The sequence below is a fragment of the Salvelinus namaycush genome, chromosome 18, assembly GCF_016432855.1.
Source record: "Salvelinus namaycush isolate Seneca chromosome 18, SaNama_1.0, whole genome shotgun sequence".
In the NCBI taxonomy this organism is placed as follows: Eukaryota; Metazoa; Chordata; class Actinopteri; order Salmoniformes; family Salmonidae; genus Salvelinus; species Salvelinus namaycush.
This window is the reverse complement of record NC_052324.1, coordinates 2,298,243-2,324,951: the sequence shown is the minus strand read 5'-3', so window position 1 is coordinate 2,324,951 and position 26,709 is coordinate 2,298,243. Positions and strand designations below refer to the sequence as shown.

Below are 26,709 nucleotides of genomic sequence, written 5' to 3'. Positions count from 1 at the left end.
TACCACACAATAACACAGTGGAAAATCAATAAGCCCGCACAAAGAGCAGGCGGGCCTACCGGCTTAAATAGCCCAACTAAAACCCAAACAAGAAACAGGTGTTACTAATCAGACAAAAACAACAGAAAAAGGAAAAGGGATCGGTGGCAGCTAGTAGGCCGGTGACGACGACCGCCGAGCGCCACCCGAACAGGAAGAGGAGCTACCTTCGGTAGGAGTCGTGACACTGTGTTCCTCACCTGCTAGCCCACCCTGACAGTGGTGTTGGTGAGGTCACCTGGTAGAGAGAACCTCCCTGTCTCCTTGCAGTCACAGGACACTAGATAGTTTTTGCCCAGGGCTTTCAGAGCAGAACTCTCATGCAGTCCAACTAGCCTGCCACTGTGCTTCATCATAATCAGAATGCCAAATCATGTGAATAAAAATAATGGAATAAAAAAAGAATACTGAATTGACAAGGAAATATTGACACCACTGAGCATTCCGAAATTGAGTGAAAATACTTTGTGGGAGGGTTGGTATTTTCTTGTTGATGTGGACTGATTGTACTGTTGTCTGGAAGCCCCACTGCTTATAAGGGCCATTTGAATGACTGACTTACTGCATCATAACGGAATGACGACTGTATGAACTCACTGTGTGGTCTACGGAACTGACTCCTCTTCATCCTCCCCTTCATCTTCCGCTGCAGAGTCAGGAAACCAGCTGGTGGCTCAGGAGGCGGTGAGGAAGCCGTCCACTCTCCGCCGACCTCCTGCCTCTGCCCGCACAGAAGCAGGAACAGGGGAGCAGCTCTCCACCAGTAAGAACCAGGACCCTAACACTCTCTCATACAGTACTATGACACCTGTAACCATATTTCTATTTTAAATATCATCAGACTCAGAACACCTGGGATCCAATTTTCTCCTTTACAATGTTTTGCTTTAACACTCAGGCCCCATGTTTCTCATATTCACTGAAGTACATTTTTGGAAGTGCTTTTTGCAGATATCGATACTTGTCCACGTATAGTATTTTTTTCTTTGTCTGTTCTCCAGATTGCCTCAACTGTAGTCGATTCACAGCACTGACAGACAGACTCAGCTCACTGGAGGAAAAGGTACAGTCATGGACTCCTCTACTGAAAACTGTGCTGCAGCGAGAGGCTACAGTCTCTGATCATGAACACCAGTGTTTGAGTCCATTTGAAAGGCATTGGCATTTCTCTGATAGATGAAAACACACATTCACACTACAATAAATTGTAAAGTATTTTATCTGTATTATCTGTCTTTTTCGTTATGTGTCGGACCCCAGTAAGACTAGCTTTCGGCACTTTTGTTGGATAATGGGGATCCTAATGAAAATGTAAATTAAAACATCTCTTCAAATTTCTCTCTTTCTTACTTTATCCAATAGGTCCAAGTGCTGTCCTCTCCTGCCTCCACTTCACACCGCCACCTACAGGGTGAAGAAGGAACGGCACCGGAGTCTTCCTCACAGACAGGGGCTCCACAAACCAAAGGAGCCCCTGGCGAGCAGGGACCCGTAGGTACGTACAAGTCTCCTATACACATGTATGGGCAGGTTTTAGGAACAGCCATGTATTCCTACTGATTTGAGTGAAGCAGGTTATGTTTGATAATTTCTTAGAAAATCACTCTGCACGGCTCTCTTCGTTCTCCATTGCATCTCAACCTGCTCTCCTCCCCCATATCATATTTTTTCTGTCGCTAAGAGAGAGACGTGCACGCACGCACGCACGCACGCACGCACGCACGCACGCACGCACGCACGCACGCACGCACACACACACACACACACACACACACACACACACACACACACTAATTTCCAGTTGTCTGCGCTGCTCTCTTTCAGGGTTCTGTTGTGTGGAAAGTGAACACTTCAGGGCATGAAAGCCCTCTCCTTCCCTGGAGCTCAGCCCAGCGTTGGCTGCAGCTAGAAAGATAGAGTGTTCTGCTGGTGCACTTTCAAAAGGCTTTTCAATAGTGTATCAACTTCCACCCAATTACATTCAAATCTGTTTTAGCCAAAGGCTCTCTCAGGTTAAGATCACCACTGGCCTTCTGAGGCCTGTAGAAGAATGTAAATGCACCATTATGTTTGTCCTGCCACACAGACAATGTTTGTGGGTCAGTCTTAGTAGTTTTGAGAGAGAGAGAAATGATCTGTTCTGTGTATACAGTAGCAGTCAAAAGTTTGGTTTTTCTTTATTTTATCATTTCTACATTATAGAATCATAGTGAAGACATCAAAACTATGAAATAACAGATATGAAATCATGTAGTAACCAAAATAGTGTTAAAAAATCAACATATATTTTCTATTTGAGATTCTTCAGTATGAGGAATCTCAAATTGAGATGAGGAATTTCATCATAGAGCTTGATGCATTTTGCTACTTTTTTTTTAGCAAGATGGCGCCGACAGAGATGGTCGACTCGCTTCGAGTCCTTAGGAAACTATGCAGTATTTTGTTTTTTTATGTACTATTTCTTACATTGTTACCCCAGGAAATCTTAAGTCTTACTACATACAGCCGGGAGGAACTATTGGATATAAGAGCGACGTCAACTTACCAACATTACGACCAGGAACACGACTTTCCCGAAGTGGATCCTCTGTTTGGAACACCACCCAGGACAATGGATCTAATCCCAGAAGCCGACCCAAAACAACGGCACCGCAGAAGGGGCAGACGGAGCGGCCTCCTGATCAGGCTCCGTAGACGTGCACATCGCCTACCGCTCCCGAGTATACTACTCACCAATGTCCAGTCTCTTGACAACAAGGTAGATGAAATTTGAGCAAAGGTTGCCTTCCAGAGAGACATCAGAGATTGTCAAATTCTGTTTCACGGAAACATGGCTCTCTCAGGATATGTTGTCGGAATCGGTTCAGTCACTGGGCTTCTCCATGCATCGCGCCGACAGAGATAATCACCTTTCTGGGAAGAGGAAGGGCGGAGGTATATGCTTCATGATTAACGACTCATGGTGTAACCATAACAACATACAGGAACTCAAGTCCTTCTGCTCACCGGACCTAGAATTCCTTACAATCAAATGCCGGCCATATTACCTCCCAAGAGAATCCAACCGTCTTCTAGGCAGAAACTCAAACAGGATGTAACAGTGACTAGAACCATTCAACGCTGGTCTGACCAATCGGAATTCACTCTTCAAAATTGTTTTGATCACGCGGACTGGGATATGTTCCGGTCAGACTCAGAGAACAACATCGATCTATACACTGACTCGGTGAGTGAGTTTATAAAGAAACGCATTGGAGATGTTGTACCCAATGTGACTATTTAACCTACCCTAACCAGAATCCGTGGATGGATGGTGGCATTTGCGCAAAACTGAAAGCGCGAACCACCGCATTTAACCATGGAAAGAGGTCTGGGAATATGGCTGAATATAAACAGTATAGTTATTCCCTCCACAAGGCAATCAAACAATTGAAATGTCGGTACAGGGACAAAGTGGAGTTGCAATTCAACGGCTCAGACATGAGACGTATGTGGCAGGGTCTGCAGGAAATCACGGACTACAAAAAGAAAACCAGCCACGTCACGGACACCGATGTCACGCTTCCAGATAAACTTAACACCTTCTTTGCCCATTTTGAGGATAACAGTGCCACCGTCGCGGCCCGCTAACAAGGACCCCCCCTTCTCCTTCTCTGTGGCTGACGTGAGTAAAACATTTAAACATGTTAACTCTTGCAAGGCTGCTGGCCCAGACGACTTCCTTAGCCGTGTCCTGAGAGCATGCGCAGACCAGCTGGCTGGTGTGTTTAAGGACATATTCAATCGCTCCCTATCCCAGTCTGCTGTCCCCACATGCTTCAAGATGGCCACCATTGTTCCTGTACCCAAGAAGGCAAAGATAACTGAACTAAATGACTACCGCCCCGTAGCACTCCCTTCTGTCATCATGAAGTGCTTTGAGAGACTAATCAAAGATCATATCACCTCCACCTTACTGGCCACCCTAGACCCACTTCAGTTTGCATACCGCCCCAACAGGTCCACAGACAATGCAATCGCCATCACACTGCACACTGCCCTATCCCATCTGGACAAGAGGAATACCTATGTAAGAATGCTGTTCATTGACTACAGCTCAGCATTCAACACCATAGTACCCTCCAAGCTCATCCTCAAGCTGGAGACCCTGGGTCTCAACCTCGCCCTGTGCAATTGGGTCCTGGACTTTCTGACTGGCCACCCCTAGGTGGTGAAGGTAGGAAACAACATCTCCACTTCGCTGACCCTCAACACTGGAGCCCCACAAGGGTGCGTGGCCATGCACGCCTCCAACTCAATCATCAAGTTTGCAGATGACACAACAGTAGTGGACTTGATTACCAACAACGACGAGACAGCCTACAGGGAGGAGGTGAGGGCACTCGGAGTGGGGTGTCAGGAAAACAACCTGTCACTCAACGTCAACAAAAGAAAGGAGATGATCGTGGACTTCAGGAAACAGCAGAGGGAGCACCCCCCTAGCCACATCGAAGCGACAGCAGTGGAGATGGTGGACAGTTTTAAGTTCCTTGGCGTACACATCACAGACAAACTGAAATGGTCCACCCACACAGACAGTGTGGTGAAGAAGGCGCAACAGCGTCTCTTCAACCTCAGGAGGCTGAAGAAATGTGGCTTGTCACCCAAAACCCTGACAAACTTTTACAGATGCACAATCGAGAGCATCCTGTCGGGCTGTATCACAGCCTGGCACGGCAACTGCACTGCCCTCAACCGCAAGGCTCTCCAGAGGGTGATGCGGTCTGTGCAACACATCACCGGGGGGAAAATACCTGCCCTCCATGACACCTACAGCACCCTATGTCACAGGAAGGCAAAAAAGATCATAAAGGACAACAACCACCCGAGCCACTGCCTGTTCACACCGTTACCATCCCACTAGTTACTTTGAACAATGCCACTTTAAATAATGCCACTTTAATAATGTTTACATATCCTGTTTTGGCTGCAGGGGCAGTATTGAGTAGCCAGATAAAAGGTGCCCATTTCAAACGGCCTCGTACTCAATTCTTGCTCGTACAATATGCATATTATTATTACTATTGGATAGAAAACACTCTCTAGTTTCTAAAACCGTTTGAATTATATCTGTGAGTAAAACAGAACTCATTTTGCAGCAAACTTCCTGACAGGAAGTGGAAAGTCTGAAATTGAGGCTCTGTTCTAGGGGCTGCCTATTAAAGTCCTTGTTATTTATTAGTTTAGATGCACTTCATACGTCTTCCACTAGATGTCGACAAGGAGTGAGAGAAGAAATGGAGTGTGTAACTTGATCTGGACTCGAATTACAGCTCTTGGAATGACGTGTCCCCCATTTCCTGTTTTCAGGAAGGCGCAAAGAGGGACCTGGATTTGCCTTTTGAAAAGCTGTCGTTATAGGCGACTACTATCTCCGGCTTTGATTTTATTTGATACATGTGACCATATCATCGTAAAGTATGTTTTTTCAATATAGTTTAATCAGATTATTGAGATTTTTTCGGGAGTTTTGCCGTGTTCCGTTCTCTTCCGTTTGTTGACATGGAGAGATTCGTGCCACTTGGCTAGTGTGCTTGCTAAATCGAGAGGGAAAGAGGCCGTTCTAAATCCAAACAACGATTGTTCTTGACAAAGGACACCTTGTACAACATTCTGATGGAAGATCAGCAAAAGTAGGAAACATTTTATGATGCTATTTCATATATCTGTCGTACATGTGAACTAGTCGTTGGCGCCCAGCTTTTGGGTACTCTAGCTATACCGAAGCTGTATGTCGAAATGAAGTTATTTTTAGAATTCTAACACGGCGATTGCATTAAGAACTAGTGGATCTATCATTTCCTATACAACATGTATTTTTTAGTTATGTTTATGAATAGCTATTTGGTCAGAATATGTGTGTCAGAAAAAGTGTCAGAAAAAAATCCGGACGTTGTGGGAAAAAGTAGCTAAGTTAGCACAATGTATAACCATTGATTTCAGCTCTAAATATGCACATTTTCGAACATAAGTGTATGTATAACCTGATGTTATAGGACTGTCATCTGATGAAGAATATCAAGGTTAGTCAAAAATTATATATCTTTTACTGGTTTGTTACGATCGCTAACTTTTACTGCTGGGAAATGGCTTGTGTTTTTGGCTATTGTGGTAAGCTAATATAACGCTATATTGTGTTTTCGCTGTAAAACACTTAATAAATCGTAAATATTGTCTGGAATCACAAGATGCCTGTCTTTCATTTGCTGTACACTAAGTATTTTTCAGAAATGTTTTATGATGAGTATTTAGGTATTTGGCGTTGGTGTCTGTAATTATTCTGTCTGCTTTCGGTGCAATTTCTGATTGTAGCTGCAATGTAAACTATGATTTATACCTGAAATATGCACATTTTTCGAACAAAACATAGATTTATTGAATAACATGTTATAAGACTGTCATCTGATGAAGTTGTTTCTTGGTTAGTTTGGTTGGTTCTTGGTTAGTTAGGTTGGCTTTGTGCATGCTACCTGTGCTGTGAAAAATGTCTGTCCTTTTTTGTATTTGGTGGTGAGCTAACATAAATATACGTGCTGTTTTCGCTGTAAAACATTTTAAAAATCGGACATGTTGGCTGGATTCACAAGATGTGTACCTTTCATTTGCTGTATTGGACTTGTTAATGTGTGAAAGTTAAATATTAAAAAAATATATATTTTGAATTTCGCGCCCTGCACTTGAAGTGGCTGTTGTCATATTGTGGGCGGCCTCGGGCTTGCAGCCAGAATTAACTTACATTACTCATATGATATGTATATACTCTATTGCACCTTGCCTATGCCGCTCGGCCATCTCCCATCCATATATTTATATGTACATATTCTCATTCACCCCTTTAGATTTGAGTGTATTAGGTAGTTGTTGGGAAATTGTTAGATTACTTACACTGTCGGAACTAGAGGCACAAGCATTTCGCTACATTCGCATTAACATCTGCTAACCATGTGTATGTGACCAATAAAATTTGAGTTGATTTGATTTGAAGAAACTTTCAAAGTCGTTTCTCTTGGCTTATTTGAGTTGTTCTTGCCTTAATATGGACTTGGTCTTTTACCAGATAGGTCTATCTTCTGTATACCCCCCTACCTTGTCACAACATAACTGATAGCCTCAAACGCATTAAGAAGGAAAGAAATTCCACAAATGAACTTTTAACAAGGCACCCCTTGAAACGCATTCCAGGTGACTACCTCATGTAGCTGGTTGAGGGAATGCCAAGAGTGTGCAAAGCTGTCATCAAGGCAAAGGGTGGCTACTTTGAAGAATCTCAAATAGAAAATATATTTTGATTTGTTTAATGCTTTTTTGGTTACTACATGATTCCATATGTGTTATTTCATAGTTTTGATGTCTTCACTATTATTCTACAATGTAGAATGAAAAAATAAAAAACCCTTGAATGAGTAGGTGTGTCCAAACTTTGGACTGGTACTGTACGTTTTGAGTTTCACTACAATATAGGAGCTTTAATTTCGCAGAATCTGCTGCCCTGTGTGGGACTCTTGGGTTTTAGTCTCCCATGACTAGCTAAGGGGTTTGTTCCTCTCTGGCACCTCTGTGGCCCTAATTAACATCTCAGTGCTTAGTCTTTCAGCGAGTCTATCTAATCCAGTGCACGGCTCTACTGCTCTGCCACCTCCATCTGGTAACCCTTCACCTCAAGAATCACTCAACGTCTAGTCCATTTTTCCACACAAGGCAATGGACGACCCCTTTCTCTCCCTCTTTCCTTGGGCCCTTGTCTGCTCTCTGACGCCTGTCTATTGCTTCCCAAACACACAGGTCCACAGGGCGATAGAGGCAGAGACGGTACCCCTGGACAAGATGGTAGGTTTGAGGTGTCAAGTCAGTCATTGCTTTGTAACACAAGCTATATTTTGTGGCTGTATCAGTATGGCTCAATGGTTACTAGTGTCTTTGTTCAGGGAAGCTCGGGTCTCGGGGACTGCCGGGCCCCAGTGGCCCCAGGGGCGAGGCTGGGGTGAGAGGCCCTTCTGGGACCCCAGGACCAGTGGGTAAGATACTTTCTGTAACTAGACAATGACAGAGTGTATGATTTATAACAACCACTGATTTCACTGTAAAATTGTGTAAGCCTCCAAATGTGTGACAGTCATTCCTTTTGGCTGAAATATGATAATAACAGACTGTACTCAGTAGATGTTTGTTTCATGAATAACAGATAATTCCAGATTTACAGTTGATTAAGCAGGGTGCACCGATGTCAAACAAATGCTTCTTGTGTTACAAGACATTGACACTGTTTGTCAATAAATACGCTTGTGGTAAAGATGGTGAAGATCAGTGTAGGGACAGGGGAATTGTATGCGTACCCACCCACTTAACCCATTGTCTCTAAGACAACTATGACAGTACTCACACTAGGCCAGGGCAGACAAGAACCTGGAGTGTATGTCACTACCTGTTGACTTAAGGCCTGAAACAATCATGGAAAAGTCACTCAGATCTATCTCAACAAATTGCATCATGACATCCTGCATCAGAGTGTTTGTCTTTCTGTGAAACCACTCGGCCATTCCACAAAGCCATGTGTAGTCCATAAAAAACACAGCAGTTCCTCTGCGGACAACATGGTGATAACTTACAGACTTTTCAACCATAAGACTTACTAAATACAAAGTTCGCTGATTCAGCATGGTTTCCAGCAGCCCGCCAAAAAATATTTCTCTTCAGACTACACAAAACTCCCCTATGGCTCGCAATACTCGCTGTTGTTCCTGCCTGCTGACTAACCAGAGTCGATTCGTTCAGCAACATAAAGACAAGCATAAATCTGTTGCTTATATTCGAGGGTAAATGGTTATGGACAAATAATAAATAACAGTCCGAAAACAAGAAATCCCTAGGCATTCCTGAGCAGTTATGAGTTTAATGACAATAAAATACATAGTAATATAAGTTTCTCATGCATGTGCTCCTGTAAGTTGCTCTCGATAAGAGCGTCTGCTAAATTACTCAAATGTAAATGTAGAATGTTGGAGCTGGTGGCTGTGGTTCTGGTTCCTCTCTATATGGAACAAGCAGACAGTGTACCCCTCCCTCTCTGAGGGACATATGACCCCTGCTCTCTGCCTGCTGCTACTGCTGCTGCTGCTTGGTAGAAATGAGATGTAGAGCAAAAGTTAAACTACAAACCCACTTTTTGAGAAACACCATGTGAATCCAATCTGAAATGAACATGAGCTATGTGTCCAAGTCCTGTCTCCTTATGTCTCCATATGTCTGCGGTGTTATTGTTGTCCCCCACGATGAAATCGGGGAGGGAACTGTGGATCTGTCTCCATCCGTACGTACATTCGTTCGTACGATAGTCACACGCGATATCTCAGACAGCACTGGGCTGATTTTGACCAAACTTGGGTGAATGATGTGTCTTGCCATAGAGATCCGGCATTTACAAAATTGCACTGATTGGCCCAAGGCGGGAGCTGTAGTAATTCACAGAAATGTGTTAGTCACAAGCTGCATCAGTGGTGGGAGACGACGTGTTTACTGTTGCGTGGTTTTTGCTATCTCCGTTATATTATGTGTATTCTCAGAGTGCATAGGGTTTCTATTACAAACTATTTTCTCCCCGATATACTGAATTCTTCCTGTACATTGTACATACTAGAAATGATAACATTGACAAAAATGTGTTTGATGTTACTGAAACCCTGAGCCTTATGAGAGCATGTTTGGTAGCAAGAGTTTAGGAGGAAGGGAAATGAATGAACTCAGCAGTGGTGTAAAAGTGGTTAAGACAGATTCATAAAGAGTCAAGGGGAGACTGTTGTCACACTCAGGGACTTCCGCAGGGAGGGAAGCAGTGTGAGGTTGGAGTTAGGGTTGGGGTGTGTGGAGCCGTGCACTGATGTATTTTGGGTTGTTTTTCCCTGAATCAGCGCAAAGACAGGACATGTGTTTCCTGTACAGAAGAACTACGATTCCTTTACACGCATGCACGCACACAGGCACCCAAACACACACACACGCACGCACGCACGCACGCACGCACGCACGCACGCACGCACGCACGCACGCACGCACGCACGCACGCACGCACGCACGCACGCACACACACCAAACGCACATATGCACACACACACTTTTACTCACACCTTGACACTGGAGCCCACAGCTGCTCCAGGGCCCCATTATCCTGCTGGAAAAATAGAGCCTAGTTTGCCCTAACGTCATGCTAACACACAGACTCTGGAGATGGAGCCACTTTGACTACCCAGCTGTGCCACTGTGCTGCTGACCATGGGTCATGGTCCTTCAGGTGGAATTGAGTGTGTGCAGAACCACAACACAGCCAGTCTTTGCTGTGATGTTTACCAAAGCAAAGTGAAAATGAATCAGTGAGGTGTCAAATCCAATTAGAGCTGTAACAACACATTACAAATGACCCTCTCCTATGCCAAGTTATTCATAGTTGATAATACAATCAATGATAGCTGTTGTCAGTTGCATCATCCTCCAGAGCATTATTCAGGTTCACAGGACAAAGAGATGGTGTGTGTGTGTGTGTGTGTGTGTGTGTGTGTGTGTGTGTGTGTGTGTGTGTGTGTGTGTGTGTGTGTGTGTGTGTGTGTGTGTGTGTGTGTGTGTGTGTGTGTGTGTGTGTGAGGGGGGGGGTCATGTTGAGCACAGCATTACCTCAGGAAAGTGCAAACAATGAGGTCAGATGTTGCTGTGGTGGGGAGGTGAGGTGAGGCACTTTGTTTGGGTTTGTGAATGGAGCAGGCCAATCCAGCTGGGCCACAGGGACTAGTCACATCTCAGCTTTTCTTTCTCACCTTTTTTCAACAAAAGGAGAAACCGATGTGGGAGGGAGAGAGAAACACTTTCACGAGCTGGCTTGTTGGGACTGGTAATGCACACACACACAACAGTGAGCGCTCTCACACTCCGGCTCATGCAGACGCAGGCAGCATTTATTTTATTGCGCACCAGTGCCGCTAATATGCTCCAACGTTTAATAGTGTTTATTTGAGTTTTCCCAGGTCCTCCTTTGAGCTCCCGCTCAGCCATTAAGAGCCTGTTAATTAAAGCTGAACAGCAGTCAGTCGCTCAGCCCGCTCTCTCCTCTCCTTGCCTGCTGCTGATGTTAACCATCAAGCACGGAAACCTAATACACTATGCATCGCTCACTCTCTCTCTCCCCCATTCTCCCTCCCTTCACATTCTCTACTATACATCTATACATCCCTGTTCACCAGCGCTCCCCTGCCATTGTGCGGCATGCCAGGAAAGGCAACACAGGGTGAAACCTCTTCATCATAGGTTCACCTATCTGGTGCCCTTTGAAATGATGAAAATACTCAATGAAAAATCTAATGAAATACCAAAAGAGAATAAAAGTTTCTCTCCGGTCACCGGGCACTTTCCCCACTGCACTAAAAACTAAAGAAACTTCTGAGGAAAAGTAATCTAGATTCTTCAGCTCTTAGCAATTTTCGGCCAAAATACCTTCCATTCTTAAGCAAAATTCTGGAGAAATTGGTTTTCATACAGCTAAATAATTTTTTAAGTGCCAACTGTATTTTCTTTTTAAATTCAAATCTGTTTTTTGTGGTTTTTGTGCCCACCACAGCACAGCCTTAGTTAAAGTGGTAAATTATCTAAGAGCCAACACAGATGCCAAACAGCTCTCTGTCCTTTTTCTCTTGGATTTAAGTGCTGCATTCGACACTGTTGACCATGGTGTCCTTCTGGACAGACTGGAGAGGTGGGTTGGCCTCTGGTCCAGCTCTAAATTGGTTTAGAACCTATTTAACCGGTCAAGAGTTTTTTTGTAACCCTTGGTGAAGATAACTCAGAGAAAATGCATATCACATGTGGCGTTCCACAAGGTTCCGATTTTGGGTGCGGTACTGCTCAGTTTATATATGTTAACACTTGGCAGCCTTGTAAGAAAGCACAGCATATCACGACTCAGGATATGACCCAGATGCAGACAAAGGATGTGGATAGTACAGTTCTCAATCATTTATTATAACACGGGGAAAAGGCAGGTCGAGGACAGGCAGAGGTTCGTAATCAGGTCAGAGTCAGGCAGGTACAAGACAGCAGGCAGGCTCGGGGTCAGGGCAGGCAAAATGGTCAGAATTGGGAAAACTAGGAAACAAACACTTGAGAAATGGGAAACCGGGAAAGCATGCTGGTAAGACCTGACAAGTCAAGACGAACTGGCAACAGACAAACAGAGAACACAGGTATAAATGCTCAGGGGATAATGGGAAGATGGGCGGCACCTGAAGGTGGGTGGAGACAAGCACAAAGACAGGTGAAACCGATCAGGGTGTGACACAGCATTGATTTTCACTACTATGCAGACGATACAAAACTTTACATTTCTGTGTCACCAGAGAATTTTAACTCCACGGATAAATTATTAGACTGTATTAGTGATTTAAATACTTGGATGGCTCACAACCTCCTCCAGCTAAATCAAGACATGATGGGGGTACTTATTGTTGGAGCCAAAGCACAGAGAGAAAATCTGGCCGCACATTTTAATTCACGGGCAATAAAGATAAAACACCAGGTAAAAAACCTAGGTGTCATTTTTGATTCTGAACTCAATTTTGAATCACACGTGACCAAAATGGCTTTTTACCATCTGAGGAAAATTGCCAAGGTGCGGCCATTTCTCTCTCAGGCTGATACAGAGAGCTCATCCATGCTTTTTGTCACGCTTCTCGTGGGCTGAAGGAAGAGTGGACCAAGGTGCAGCGTTTAAAGTGTTCATGATTTAATCCAAAAAACCAATCGAACAAAAACAACAAACAGGAGAACAAAAGCAAACAGTTCTGTCAGGCAAACAAAACAGCTAAACAGAAAATAACTACCCACAAAAACCATGTGGGAAAAAGCTACCTAAGTATGGTTCTCAATCAGAGACAACGATAGACAGCTGCCTCTGATTGAGAACCACACCCGGCCAAACACACAGAAATACAAATCATAGAAAAAGGAACATAGAATGCCCACCCAAATCACACCCTGACCAAACCACAATAGAGACATAAAAAGCTCTCTACGGTCAGGGCGTGACACTTTTATTACAAGCAGGCTTGACTACTGTAATGCTCTCCGGTCTGGTCTACCCAAGAAAGCCATTGGTCAACTGCAAAACATACAGAATTCTGTAGCACGAGCACTGACCAAGACCAGACGGAGAGCACACATTACACTGGTTTTAAGGTCTCTGCACTGGCTGCCTGTGAGTTTTACAATACATTTTAACATTATTTTATTGGTTTTTAAATCAATCCACGATTGTGCACCCCAATACATGTCAGACATGCTTTTAAGTTATGTACCCAGTGGGTCCTCAGGTCATCTGGCACTGGCCCTTTAACTATCCCAAAGCCTAGGACCAAGAGGCATGGAGAGACAGCCTGTATGTAAAGCGTCTGTGTGTAGCTGGTGAGATGAGTCAGGCGCAGGCCAGCAGATAAGTGTAATGAAAGAAATTTTACTCAATAATATCACAATACACGTTGTATAAATACAAGGCCACAAATACAGACCGCAATACAATAAACAATTACTCACAAACAAACATGGGGGAACAGAGGGTTAAATAATGAACAAGTAATTGGGGAATTGAAACCAGGTGTGTAAGACAAAGACAAAACAAATGGAAAATGAAAAGTGGATTGGCGATGGCGATGGCTAGAAGGCCGGTGACGTCGACTGCCGAACGCCGCACGAGCAAGGAGAGGGACCGACTTCGGCGGAAGTCGTGACACTGTAGTTATTATGCCACAACCTCTGGAATAGCCTGCCAGAGAACCTGAGGGGGCCGAAACTGTGGACATATTCAAAAGACATCTTAAAACACACCTTTTTAGCTTTGCTTCAGTTTTTATTGGTATTCTTAGTTTTTTTATCCTGAAGCTTGATTTGATTTGAATGCTGATTCTTGCTTTTGTCATTAAGTTTTTTCCTACCCTTTCCATTGTTGTCATGCCAATGCTGTCCCTCAGTGAAACAGTGTGGTGTATCTCCCCTCCCCCAGGACCCAAAGGTCCATCAGGTCTCCCAGGAGAGAGGGGTCTACCTGGGCTTGCTGGACCTCCTGGACCCCCTGGACCCCTGGCCCCAGCCAGCGCCCGCATCCCAGAGCCAGACCGGGGTAAGAGAAGCACCACTATACCCTACAGACATATCCATCACCACACACACTCAATGAATCAGATTAACAGTTGTGTTATGGAACACCCAAAGAATTTGTTTATAAATATGATGTCATGGCAGTGGCGATTTTGGCATGTAAATCTTGGTGGGGCAAACTATTATTTACTTTTTTTCATGCATGGGCTACTAACAGCTTATTACACAACATACACTTATTATTACTTTCTTAGCCACAGTATACATATCTCCCTGGCATGTTACATCATTTATGCAACAGCATACAATACATTTTTGAACTCACCTTGTTGTGCTGTGCTCACTTGAACAGGAAGGTGGGGTGGTGGTTCTTCGTGGGCAGATTTTGTCATCAAACTTTGTCATCAAAGTCATTCTCTGGATTTATTATATTTTCAAGACAACTGGGAACTCTGAAAAAGGTCCAATCATGATGACGTCAGAGATCTTCAGGTCGGAGCTCTAGAAAGAAGCCCAAGTTCCTGACTTGGAATTCCGAGTTGGATGACCATTCAAAACGTATTTTCCCAGTAGGAGATCGTTCCCAGTTGTCTTGAACTCACTCAAATCAGATTTCCTAGTTCTGAGTTTCCAGTTGTTTTGAGCATGGCAGAAGTCATGCTGGATTGACACCATGGCCAATGTTGAATGTTTATCCTTTTAAGTTTGTAAAAGAGACCCTTAAACCCAGACTTGGGACTACACACCCATTCCACTGAATAGCAGGCCAGTGATTGCTTTGCAATGCTTGCAGTTAGCCACTGATTCCTTCAAAATCACTCATTGTTGAATTTGCGATTTCCAACATGTTGTGTAATGTCCAATGGCCGATGAGCACCAATACGTTTTATCTATAATTTCTCTTCATTATTTCTCTTCATATGACAATAATTAAAAAGGATTTGCAAGCAGATTGTTAACTAGATTCATGATAAAGACAACTAGATTCCTAGCTAAGATTTTGAAAGTATGATGTCGACATGATCAGTCCAATCAAAGCTGCTGTAGATATAACATGATTTTACATTTTATCTGTGGCCAATGACCTTGAGCCTTATTGGATGGGCACTTCTAATGTAACTCTATGGCAGCACCCAACGGGCTTGAATTTTCGAGCTCTACCCTTAGATTTGGTGGTAACGTATTGTCCCCATGACTGACAGAACACTGATCCAATAACAGCACAATTAGAGAACATTATCAACCCCTACACTCCATATTTTCCGCTGGCTGCCCCACCACCACAGAAAGCACTGAGCTAGGCTGAAACACCTGCATTTTGGAGCTGCCTTAGTCAAGAAAACAAAAAAGAGACTACGTTTGTATGCAGCTTTATTAACTTTTTTTATATTGTTTACACACTGATATGTGACATGTATTAATGCCAAAATAACATGCAAAACAGGCATGCCCCACCTGCCCTGAATGACAGGTAGCCACTGTCCATGGGTAGGCCAATGTGCTTGCCTTACAGCCCTAAGTGCTCCATACCACCATCGCTCATGCTCATCTGGGTACAATTTTCCATTCAGTGGGTTTGTGTGAAAACGGTACACCATTCTAGTGCAGCTCATGAGTTTTCACACCCCAGTATTATGGACTTGGAGATGTCCCAGAAGGAAAAAAACGGATGGATAGTCGGCCCCTGTCAGACAACCACCCTCACCCCTTCCCTTCTCACAATAGGTGGTCTTTTTCTGGGACAAACTGGAGGAAGTGACCTCAGTCCACACATAATCAATTCTAAAATGAGTGGAGCTGCAGAGACAGTAGTTTTCGTGAGAGGTGTGGGCTGAGGATTCTACCTTGCTTAGATCTTTAAATAGGTGATACTGTTAATTTCCACTGAAAATCAACATGTTCCCAATGTCTATTACATTACATAGAGTCATGATGAACATCTATTTGAGTTAGAAGAGAGAGAGAGAGCGAGAGAGAGAGAGAGAGAGAGAGAGAGAGAGAGAGAGAGAGAGAGAGAGAGAGAGAGAGAGAGAGAGAGAGAGAGAGAGAGAGAGAGAGAGACTGAAGGAGAAACAGAGAGAATGGCAAAGGGAATAAAAGTAAGGATATTGGGAAAGAGACAAATGTATGCAATGTGTTTTAACGGACGCTCCCTCTCCCTCTCACCTGTCATGTGTATCTGCCAAAGGCCCGAGAGGAAGGTGATTGAGTGGTTGAGAGGGTCTGAGTCTGGGGAGAGAAAGAGAGTGGCAATGGCTTGACCCAAACGTCACATGCTGGGATAAGGACCTGTCCGCCGCTGATGTCACTCAACCACTTCCAGATATGGAGTTGAACCAGCTGAGGGGGGTTCATAAAGCCTCACTTAAGGGTTGGAGCCCAGGCAGTGAGAAGGGATGAGGACTGAGAGGAGGAAATGTGTTGAACAGTGGAGCCCAGGCAGTGAGAAGGGATGAGGACTGAGAGGAGGAAATGTGTTGAACAGTAGATCCCAGGCAGTGAGAAGGGATGAGGACTGAGAGGAGGAAATGTGTTGAACAGTGGAGCCCAGGCAGTGAGAAGGGATGAGGACTGAGAGGAGGAAATATCTTGAACAGTGCACAGATGTGTAGGTTGACAGAAGAATTCTATCTGTGGGTAAATTAAGGTTGGCATTGAGAATTCTGAGACTGTGAACTGTTTATTTCACATCAAAGTGAAAGCCGCAGATGCAGGGGTTCTGTGCTGGGCTTCCTTTGGAAATCCCTGGCTTATTGGCTGTCCCGTCTGGATCTGGAGGCTGGAATCTGCTGCAGCAGAATCGGACTGAACCCTCCAACTTTAAGGTGGGACAGGGTCACAGGTAGAGAGGACGAGGATAAGGGGATGTAGGAACCCAGCCATCTTAGAAGATCATATGCATTACATTGTAGAACACTGTGGGGTTGGAAAGTACATGGACAGAGACTCACTATCAGAGAGGGTGTTGAAGTACAGGAGCTGGAGATGAAGATAAAATAATGTTTTAATAGAGATAGACAGGCAGGTGGACAGACAAGCAGACAGGTAGGCAGGCAGACAGACAGACAGACGGACACCTCTTTTCCTGGGCTATTGTTAGCAGGGTTATGTGGGGCGGGAACCGGGATCAGAGTCAGTCTGGCAGCTGGAGGATGTGTCTCGTTGACAGGCCTTCCCCTCACTGCTCTCCCCCTCTGTGGTACTCCATCAGCACAGTGCTACCTGTCAGCCTGAGACAACCCTTTAAAACCACACACTTCCACCTATCACTGGACATTTCCTACCCCTCTCCCTCTCTCTTTCCCTACAGATAGATATAGGTCAGCTCAGAAGTGCTCTGTCAGCACAATGTCAATGGAGGTGACACAAGTCTTTCTTAATAAATGCTGTACCATGTGTACCTGTAGGACATGAAGTACACATACAAATAAGTGCAAACAATGTGATAATTATGATTTTCAGCCATATATATATATATATATATATATATATATATATATATATATTACATTTACCTTTATGAAAGATGGACAGTGTAAAGGTTTGATACTTTATGGTGCTGAAAGAAGCCTGAACATTTGTGCGAGAACATCGCCCCCTGTAGGTACTTTCAGGTATGTGGTTCAGCCTTCTTTTGTCCTTTTTATTAACCACTCAATCCTCTGTATTCCAGGTCAGGGCAAGGAGCTGCTCCTCTCCAACACCTTCCCTGACCCACGAGGGATGCCTGTCCAAGGCCCACAAGGCCCTGCTGGACCTGCTGGTCAGTATGTCTGTTTTTCTCTCCTGGTCGCTAGCCACTAGCCAGTAACATATTGCTTTCATTATACTGTAAGTGTAGTGATTAAATTGAGTATTAATTTGGGTTAATACTCAAAAGTCTCCATTCTCTGTCAGATTCACTGAAAGACAACTCCCCTGTCCTCAACTCTCATCTGGAGATGCCTGACTTCCTCTTTAGAGGAAGTTGGATTTGCTCCCAGTCTCTCAAATGTTGGATTGATTTGTTGTTTGCCTGTCCCTCTTGCCTCAGTTTGCATCAACAGTGTTCCATCAAATCATGTGTCAAGATGAGCCTTTTCCATTCTCATTTTTAAAGTGAACTGTGAGAGGAGTGAGCTTGGGCCAGCTCCTATGATTGATCGGATTTTGGATAAGACTTATCCAGCATCACTTCTATCATGACCAAACAAGGAAGATTTCATTATAACATTATAACAAGCATGTCCATATTTGTAATGGTTTGCCAAGGCCAGTAATTCTATACACAACTATGGTGGGGGTAGGAATAGAAAGACTTAATGTGGACACAGTTGTTAGTATTCATCTGAGATTTCTGGATATTTTCTTACTTTTTTTATAGTGGTTTATGTCATAGTCCAAATACCTTTGCATAATCTGATTGTCTTAACCCTGCATCTGTTCCTCAACACACATGTAACATGAAACCCTTTCCTATCGTTCATCCATAATTCATCATTTTTTCCTCCTTTATTTTGTCTCTCTTTTCATTCTCAATTTGCCTTGTGTGTCTGAGAAGAACCTATCTTGGCCTATAAAGGCAACCTGACCTAAAGGCTGCCTATTACGTTGATGCTCACAGTCCTTATGTATCCCATCATACAGGTCCTCCAGGCCCCAAAGGCCCCGTGGGACCCCCTGGCCCAGCAGGACAGAACGTAAGATTTTGCCTTAGGACTATAGTGGGCAGTGTGTAATGGTGCAATGGAAATAATAATCATATGAGTGAGATTAGATCCACTTACTGTACACTTTAACAAATGAGTATGTGTCTGTTTAAACCTTTTCTCCTGTCTCTCTACAGGGGAAGTCAGGTGCCCCCGGGTTACACGGCCCGGTGGGGCCGAAAGGAGAACGTGGGGAGAGAGTGAGTACCATGCACAGGCCAGGGCCCAACCACACCTAATGTTTCCTCCCCATTCTTTCCATCACCTAAATAGAGAGACAAAACTCCTTCTAACTTGCCTCTGGCTTCCTAGGGTCCTCTGGGTTATCCAGGAGAGAGAGGTTTCAGAGGAGAGCCGGTAAGCCACCTACTTCCTGTCTAGCTGTGGCCCTAATGAGTGTGGCAAAAACCAACATGTCGCACCTGAGTACACCATGGTCAACTATACAAACCAGTGATCTCACAAACTCGGAGAATGGGTTTTACTGCTGCTTTTTCATCAAAAGAAAGGAAAAGGGAGATACCTAGTCAGTTGTACAACTGAATGCATTCAACTGAAATGTGTCTTCCGCATTTAACCCAACCCCTCATAGTCAGTACTTTCATGCCAGTGATAACTAGTTATCACTAGTGTGCCATTACTCTTGACTCAATGTTTCTATACAGGGAGTAGCAGGAGCCAAGGGAGAGCCAGGACAGAAAGGCCTGCCGGTAAGACCACCAGAGATGGGGCCGTAGCTCACCCTGTGCCTCACTGACTCTCACTGGGCTGTATAGGACCAGGAGCCAGGAGGGGAAATAGTGGCCCTTTCCCAATGTCTTTCCTTGATTCCTTGTGTCTTCTATCCTTGCGTCCTTCTCAAAACTCATAGGAGGAGAATGTCTGAGGGGAGGAACCTTGGGTCTTCTCCTCCAATGGGGTTTGATAAGGATGCGAGGAAAGAGGATGCCAGCAATTGAGAAAAACACATTGAGAAGTAGTCCATTTCCCCACTGTATGCTGTGTAGACAATTATTCTGTGTCTGTCTAATCACTTATTTTCCTTTGCCTCTATCTCATTTTACAAGAACAATCTAAATGTAAGGGATTTATGAACCAAGTCACCGCTTGGTCATTTTTATGATCCATGTCCAATCACCACATTTACATATTTATGTTTGTGATTTTACTTTTTTATAAAGTTTACTTTCCATTTATCTATATTGTTATTAGTGTTGTTCTGCAAATCGCCCTGCACTTGTTTTAAAAAGTACTCAATTACCCATAGTATGTCAGTTTGCGGCATGTGGGATTGTGGTTTTTGTTGTTTGTGTGGGCTCTGTTATGATGTTGTGATTATTGTGGTTTTTTGGTCCTCGGGGTGTGCTGTGGGGTGCTGCCCCTTGTTGAAAACACTGTCCTACTCCTGTCTGACCCTAAAGCTGCCTGACTCCCTCTGCAAGCTACTGTCTCCATGGTTACCTTTCACAGTCACATTCTGAGCATCTGATGTTGGCATATACACACACACACACACACACACACACACACACACACACACACACACACACACACACACACACACACACACACACACACACACACACACACACACACACACACACACACACACACCTGCTGTTCCTACATCACGCATACTAAGTAATTTGCTGATTGAGGGAAAGAAAATAGAATCTATAAGAATCTGTTGAGTGGCATGTAATACAGCATTGTATTGAGGATCAATATCTGGTCATGCCATGCTTTTACAAACACTTCTACCAATGATATAAATGATGCCAAGGATGACATGTTCATATGTCAAGTCAACTTGTGTATAGCACATACTGTTTATACATAGTATAAATGAACGTTGGTATGTGTGGAATGTATATGCCAAATCACTCCATGTAGAGTTATTGTGGGAACAGTGGTGGTGGGTTAGTGCTGGGTGGACTGGGGTTGGAGATGTGAGTGGATACAGCTATCCTCCAGTGTCCCACAATGCATGGCTGCATGGTCCCATCCTTAGTTACTGCACTGTTTGCCATTTAACTCTTGCTTGCCAAACTCATATGTAAACTCTTTAACTTAGTGTAACAATTCATCAATAACACAGGAACCAGGCAAGGTCACTCTAATTTGTATCTCAAACCAAAAATATATTTCTTATCTCCTCAATGGTCTCATAATAGCCCCGTTATCCCTTCAGCTCTCATCTGCTCCTCATCAATCAACCATGACCCAGAGGATCTTGTTATTGTGGAATCGTACAAACTGGACAAACACAAACACACTGGACATTAGTCTTTGATATGACTTATTGATATAGCTTAATGAAATCTTGCCTTTTGTTCCGTAGAGCTTTGTCCTTTGCTCGTTAATCAGTTTATTTCTTGACCCAAGAGAAAAATACTCAGGCATCCATACTAACGTCATATTGTGCATGCATTCTTTATCAACTGTCACTGACATGATTGCTTTGTCTGTTTTCTTTCTGTTTCTTTTTTTCAATGTTTCATATTTATTTATTAGGGGTTGACTCATAAAGCCAGTGGGCCTTTCTTGACAAGTAGATATTGATCTGTTTCTCATTTTAAACAGACTCAATAAAAATAGTAAAGGTTTACTGGCTTTATTTGGTGAGCGTATTTTAATACAGTGAGTGATGGATGGGCAGCTATTGTGAACTCAGCTCTAATAACCGTTATGTAGATACAGTATACTGAGACTTCAGAAGGTTATTTTCAACCGTTTTAGAAAATCACTCTGAAATGCAACAGAAACTTGTCTGGCTGAATAGCTGCTCATCTTGATCAAGTCCAGAAGGAATGCAGATGGCATGGTCAAACATGAGGCCCTGGACCGTCTCCTCCACTTCTGTTATGTCAACAACATGGGAATGTCCTGTGATGTGCATGCTGTTTTTGCACAGCATGGCAAAGGCTGGCCTGGTATGGCAGCATGGCCAGAGAATGAGGGAGACAGAGAGATACAGGGGAGGGATAAGGTACAGATGTAGGATCTTAATTTGATCACTATTTTGTGGCTGAGAATCTTCCTGCACAGCAGGAAATGCAAACTTATAGTGTATTCAAGGTTTAAAAAGGCTTCTAAAGTTTGTAATTTCCACTTTAAAATGTCAGACTTGATTTGCCCTAACGGAAAATGTATCAATCACTACAAAAAAATTTCATTCACATAATAATTCACACATTTCCTGTTGCTGCAGGAAAATGTTTTCCTGCTGTAGCAAACTGTCTCAAATTGTCACGTCTACTCCTGCTCCACCTCTCTGGCACTCGTTGTCGTCAGTTTACTCATTATTACGCACACCTGCCACCATCGTTACGCGCACCTGCGCCTCATGAGACTCACCTGGACTCCATCACCTCCCTGATTACCTCCCCTATATCTGTAACTCCATTGGGTTCTTTCCCCAGGCGTTATTGATTCTGTTCCTGTGTTATGTCTGTACGCTACTTGTGTTTCTTGTTTTGTTCCATGTTCGTTTATTTATTAAATTCACTCCCTGTACTTGCTTCCCGATTATTAGCGTACTCGTTGGAGAATAACGGCTCACCAAAGGAAGCAACAGGGATTTTTTCCCTTCTTTTTACTGGTGACGTCGGGTCCAAGGGCGGCTGCTGACGCAACCGGGGATGCCTCAGCTAGCTCGTCAGGTTCTCAAGCCTCGGTCAGCTTGTCAGGCTCCCATGCCTCGGTCGGAATCGTCAGGCTTCCATGCCTCGGCCGGCTCGTCAGGTTCCCATGCCTCGGCCGGCTCGTCAGGTTCCCATGCCTCGGCCGGCTCGTCAGGCTTCCATTGCCGAAGCTACCAGGATGCCTCAGCTGGCTCGACAGGTTCTCAAGCCTCGGTCGGCTCGTCAGGCTCCCATGCCTCAGCCGGCTCTACAGGTTCCTGCACCTAGTCCTCGTGACCGTCCCTCTGGTCGGCGTCCTGCGGCTGGCGCCGCACGTCAGGGAGGGGGTACTGTCACGTCTACTACCGCGCCCCCTCTCTGGCACTCATTGTCGCCAGTTTATTCATTATTACGCATATCTGCCACCATCGTTACGCACGCCTCATGAGACTCACCTGGACTCCATCACCTTCCTGATTACCTCCCCTATATCTGTAACTCCCTTGGGTTCTTTCCCCAGGCGCTATTGATTCTGTTCCTGTGTTATGTCTGTACGCTACTTGTGTTTCTTGTTTTGTTCTATGTTCGTTTATTTATTAAATTCACTCCCGGTACTTGCTTCCCGATTAGTAGCGTACATGTTACACAAATTAAGATCCTACATCTGTAAAGGGTGCGGGGTGGGTGCGTGGACTGGTTTTAACCTTCTAACTGCTGTATTAGTTTGACAGAGAGAAAATGACTTGCACCTTGGCGAACAATTTGTTTGGCTTGTGCTCCTTACCTTGACGGCTATATCTATCTCCACAGGGGGACGGGATACATCAGATCAGAGAAGCGCTGAAGATCTTAGCTGAGAGGGTTTTAATCCTCGAGACTATGATCGGTATTCATGGTGAGTAGGAGGCCTGAGGCAGCAGGGTCAGCTTTAGGCAGGGGTCAGACGAGGCTGGGTGTCACCCCACCCTCCTCCACTCCTGGGCCGTGGGACAGTGGGTATGGCCAGAGGCAGACAGCCCCAGGACCAGGCCTGGTGTGTCCACTCCCCACCCCTCACCCAGTCCCCTTGTCACTGTTCTCTGATAGGACATTAGTTTGAAGATGTTCCAAGACTTGCAGGCAGACCTGGAGCTTCTGGCTCGCAGGGTGACACTGCTGGAGGCTATCATCTGGCCAGGTAACGCTGGTAACCATCCTCACCCCCAGGTCACACTAGTACATTATCTACTGCATTAGGCATGCAAGTACCATATGAAAAATATATATTTTATGTCTGTTTTGATTTAAGAGTTGTTTGTGTAACTGGACTCGCATTAGTAGGCACCTACTAGTACAATCTTATTAATTCTCTAAATAGCTGATTTAACTCAAAGATTTAGACTTGTCTAGATCACTTTCATAGTTAGGCACATCATAATGATGGATACAGTGCATTCTGAAAGTATTCAGACACCTTGACTTTTTCAAACTGTTGTTACATTACAGCTTTACTCTAAAATTGAAAAACAAATCCTCATCAATCTACACCCATACCTCATAATGACAAAGCAAAAACGGGTTTTTAGTAATGTTTGCAAATGTATTAAAAATTAAAAAACGGAAATATTACATTTACATAAGTATTCAGACCCTTTTCTCAGTACTTTGTTGAAGCACCTTTGGCAGTGATTACCTGCTCGAGTCGTCTTGGGTATTATGCTACAAGCTTGGCATACCTGTATTTGGGGAGTTTCTCCCATTCTTCTCAGCAGATCCTCTCAAGCTCTGTCAGGTTGGATTGGGAGCGTCGCTGCACAGCTATTTTCAGGTCTCTCCAAAGATGTTCGATTGAGCTCCGGCTGGGCCACCCAAGGGCATTCAGAGACTTGTCCCGAAGCCACTCCTGTGTTGTCTTGGCTGCATGCTTAGGGTCATTGTCTTGTTGGAAGGTGAACCTTCGCCCTGGTCTGAGGTCCTGAGTGCTCTGGAGCAGGTTTTCATCAAGGATCTCTCTGTACTTTGCTCCGTTTATCTTTCCCTCGATCCTGACTAGTCTCCCAGTCCCTGCCGCTGAAAAACAACCCCACAGCATGATGCTGCCACCACCATGCTTCAGCGTCGGGTTGGTGCCAGGTTTCCTCCAGCCATGACGCTTGGCATTCAGGCCAGAGTTCCATCTTGGTTTCATCAGACCAGAGAATCTTGTTTCTCATGGTCTGAGAGTCTTTAGGTGCCTTTTGGCAAACTCCAAGCGGGCTGTCATGACCCTTTTACTGAGGAGTGGCTTCCGTCTGGCCACTCTACCATAAAGGCCTGATTAGTGGAGTACTGCAGAGATGGTTGTCCTTCTGGAAGTTTCTCCCATCTCCACAGAGGAACTCTGGATCTCTGTCAGAGTGACCATCGGTTCTTGGTCACCTCCCTGACCAAGGCCCTTCTCCTCAATTGCTCAGTTTGGCCGAGCGGCCAGCTCTAGGTAGAGTCTTGGTGGTTCTAAACTTATTCCATTTAAGAATGATGGAGGCCACTGTGTTCTTGGGGACCTTCAATGCTGCAGAAATGTTTCGGTAACCTTCCCCAGATCTGTGACTCGACACAATCCTGTCTCAGAGCTCTATGAACAATTCCTTCAACCTCATGGCTTGGTTTTTGCCCTGCACTGTCAACTGTGGGACGTTATATAGACAGGTGTGTCCCTTTCCAAATCATGTCCAATCAATTGAATTTACCAAGTGGACTCCAATCAAGTTGTAGAAACATCAAGGATAATCAATGGAAACAGGATGCACCTGAGCTCAATTTCATAGCAAAATGTATGTAAATAAGGTATTTATGTTTTTATGTTTTATACATTTCCAAACCTATTTTCGCTTTGTCATTATGAGGTATCGTGCGTAGCCTGAGGAAAAAATTTATTTAATCAATTTTAGAATAAGGCTGTAATGTAACAAAATGTGGAAAAAGTCAAGGTGTCAATACTTCCAAATGCACTGTATGGCAACATCATATAAACTCAGCAAAAAAAGAAACGTCCCTTTTTCAGGACCCTGTCCTTCAAAGATAATTCGTAAAAATCCAAATAACTTCACAGATCTTCATTGTAAAGGGTATAAACAATGTTTCCCATGCTTGTTCAATGAACCATAAACAATTAATGAACATGCACCTCTGGAACGGTCGTTAAGACACTAACAGCTTACAGACGGTAGGCAATTAAGGTCACAGTTATGAAAACTTAGGACACTAAAGAGGCCTTTCTACTGACTGGAAAAACACCAAAAGAAAGATGCCCAGGGTCCCTGCTCATCTGCGTGAATGTGCCTTAGGCATGCTGCAAGGAGGCATGAGGACTGCAGATCTGGCCAGGGCAATAAATTGCAATGTCCATACTAAGACAGCACTACAGGGAGACAGGACGGACAGCTGATCGTCCTCGCAGTGGCAGACCACATGTAACAACACCTGCACAGAATCGGTACATCCGAACATCACACCTAGGTACAGGATGGAAACAACAACTGCCCGAGTTACACCAGGAACGTACAATCCCTCCATCAGTGCTAAGACTGTCCGCAATAGGCTGAGAGAGGCTGGACTGAGGGCTGGTAGGCCTGTTGTAAGGCAGGTCCTCACCAGACATCCCCGGCAACAACGTCGCCTATGGGCACAAACCCACCATCGCTGGACCAGACAGGAGTGGCAAAAAGTGCTCTTCACTGACGAGTCGCGGTTTTATCTCACCAGGGGTGATGGTCGGATTCACATTTATCGTCGAAGGAATAAGCGTTACACTGAGGCCTGTACTCTGGAGCGGGATCGATTTGGAGGTGGAGGGTCTGTCATGGTCTGGGGCAGTGTGTCACAGCATCATTGGACTGAGCTTGTTGTCTTTGCAGGCATTCTCAACTCTGTGCATTACAGGGAAGACATCCTCCTCCCTCATGTGGTACCCTTCCTACAGGCTCATCCTGACATGACCCTCCAGCATGACAATGCCACCAGCCATACTGCTCGTTCTGTGCGTGATTTCCTGCAAGACAGGAATGTCAGTGTTCTGCCATGGCCAGCGAAGAGCCTGGATCTCAATCCCATTGAGCACGTCTGGGACCTGTTGGATAGGAGGGTGAGGGCTAGGACCATTCCCCCCAGAAATGTCCGGGAACTTGCAGGTGCCTTGGTGGAAGTGGGGTAACATATCACAGCAAGAACTGGCA

The 26,709-nt window shown here is 44.6% G+C and overlaps 1 protein-coding gene across 1 annotated transcript in view; it reads left to right on the top strand.

Annotated features, from left to right (window-relative positions):
- LOC120063010 (EMI domain-containing protein 1-like) overlaps positions 1–26,709 on the top strand; it is a 109,217-nt gene that overhangs the window by 81,002 nt on the left and 1,506 nt on the right. The window contains exons 5-16 of the mRNA XM_039013092.1: positions 692–802; positions 1,041–1,102; positions 1,402–1,534; positions 7,861–7,905; positions 8,004–8,093; positions 14,111–14,227; positions 17,879–17,968; positions 18,832–18,884; positions 19,031–19,093; positions 19,206–19,250; positions 19,559–19,603; positions 23,327–23,411. Coding sequence (XP_038869020.1) covers positions 692–802; positions 1,041–1,102; positions 1,402–1,534; positions 7,861–7,905; positions 8,004–8,093; positions 14,111–14,227; positions 17,879–17,968; positions 18,832–18,884; positions 19,031–19,093; positions 19,206–19,250; positions 19,559–19,603; positions 23,327–23,411 — 939 coding nt within the window. The remainder of the gene's footprint in view (positions 1–691; positions 803–1,040; positions 1,103–1,401; positions 1,535–7,860; positions 7,906–8,003; positions 8,094–14,110; positions 14,228–17,878; positions 17,969–18,831; positions 18,885–19,030; positions 19,094–19,205; positions 19,251–19,558; positions 19,604–23,326; positions 23,412–26,709) is intronic.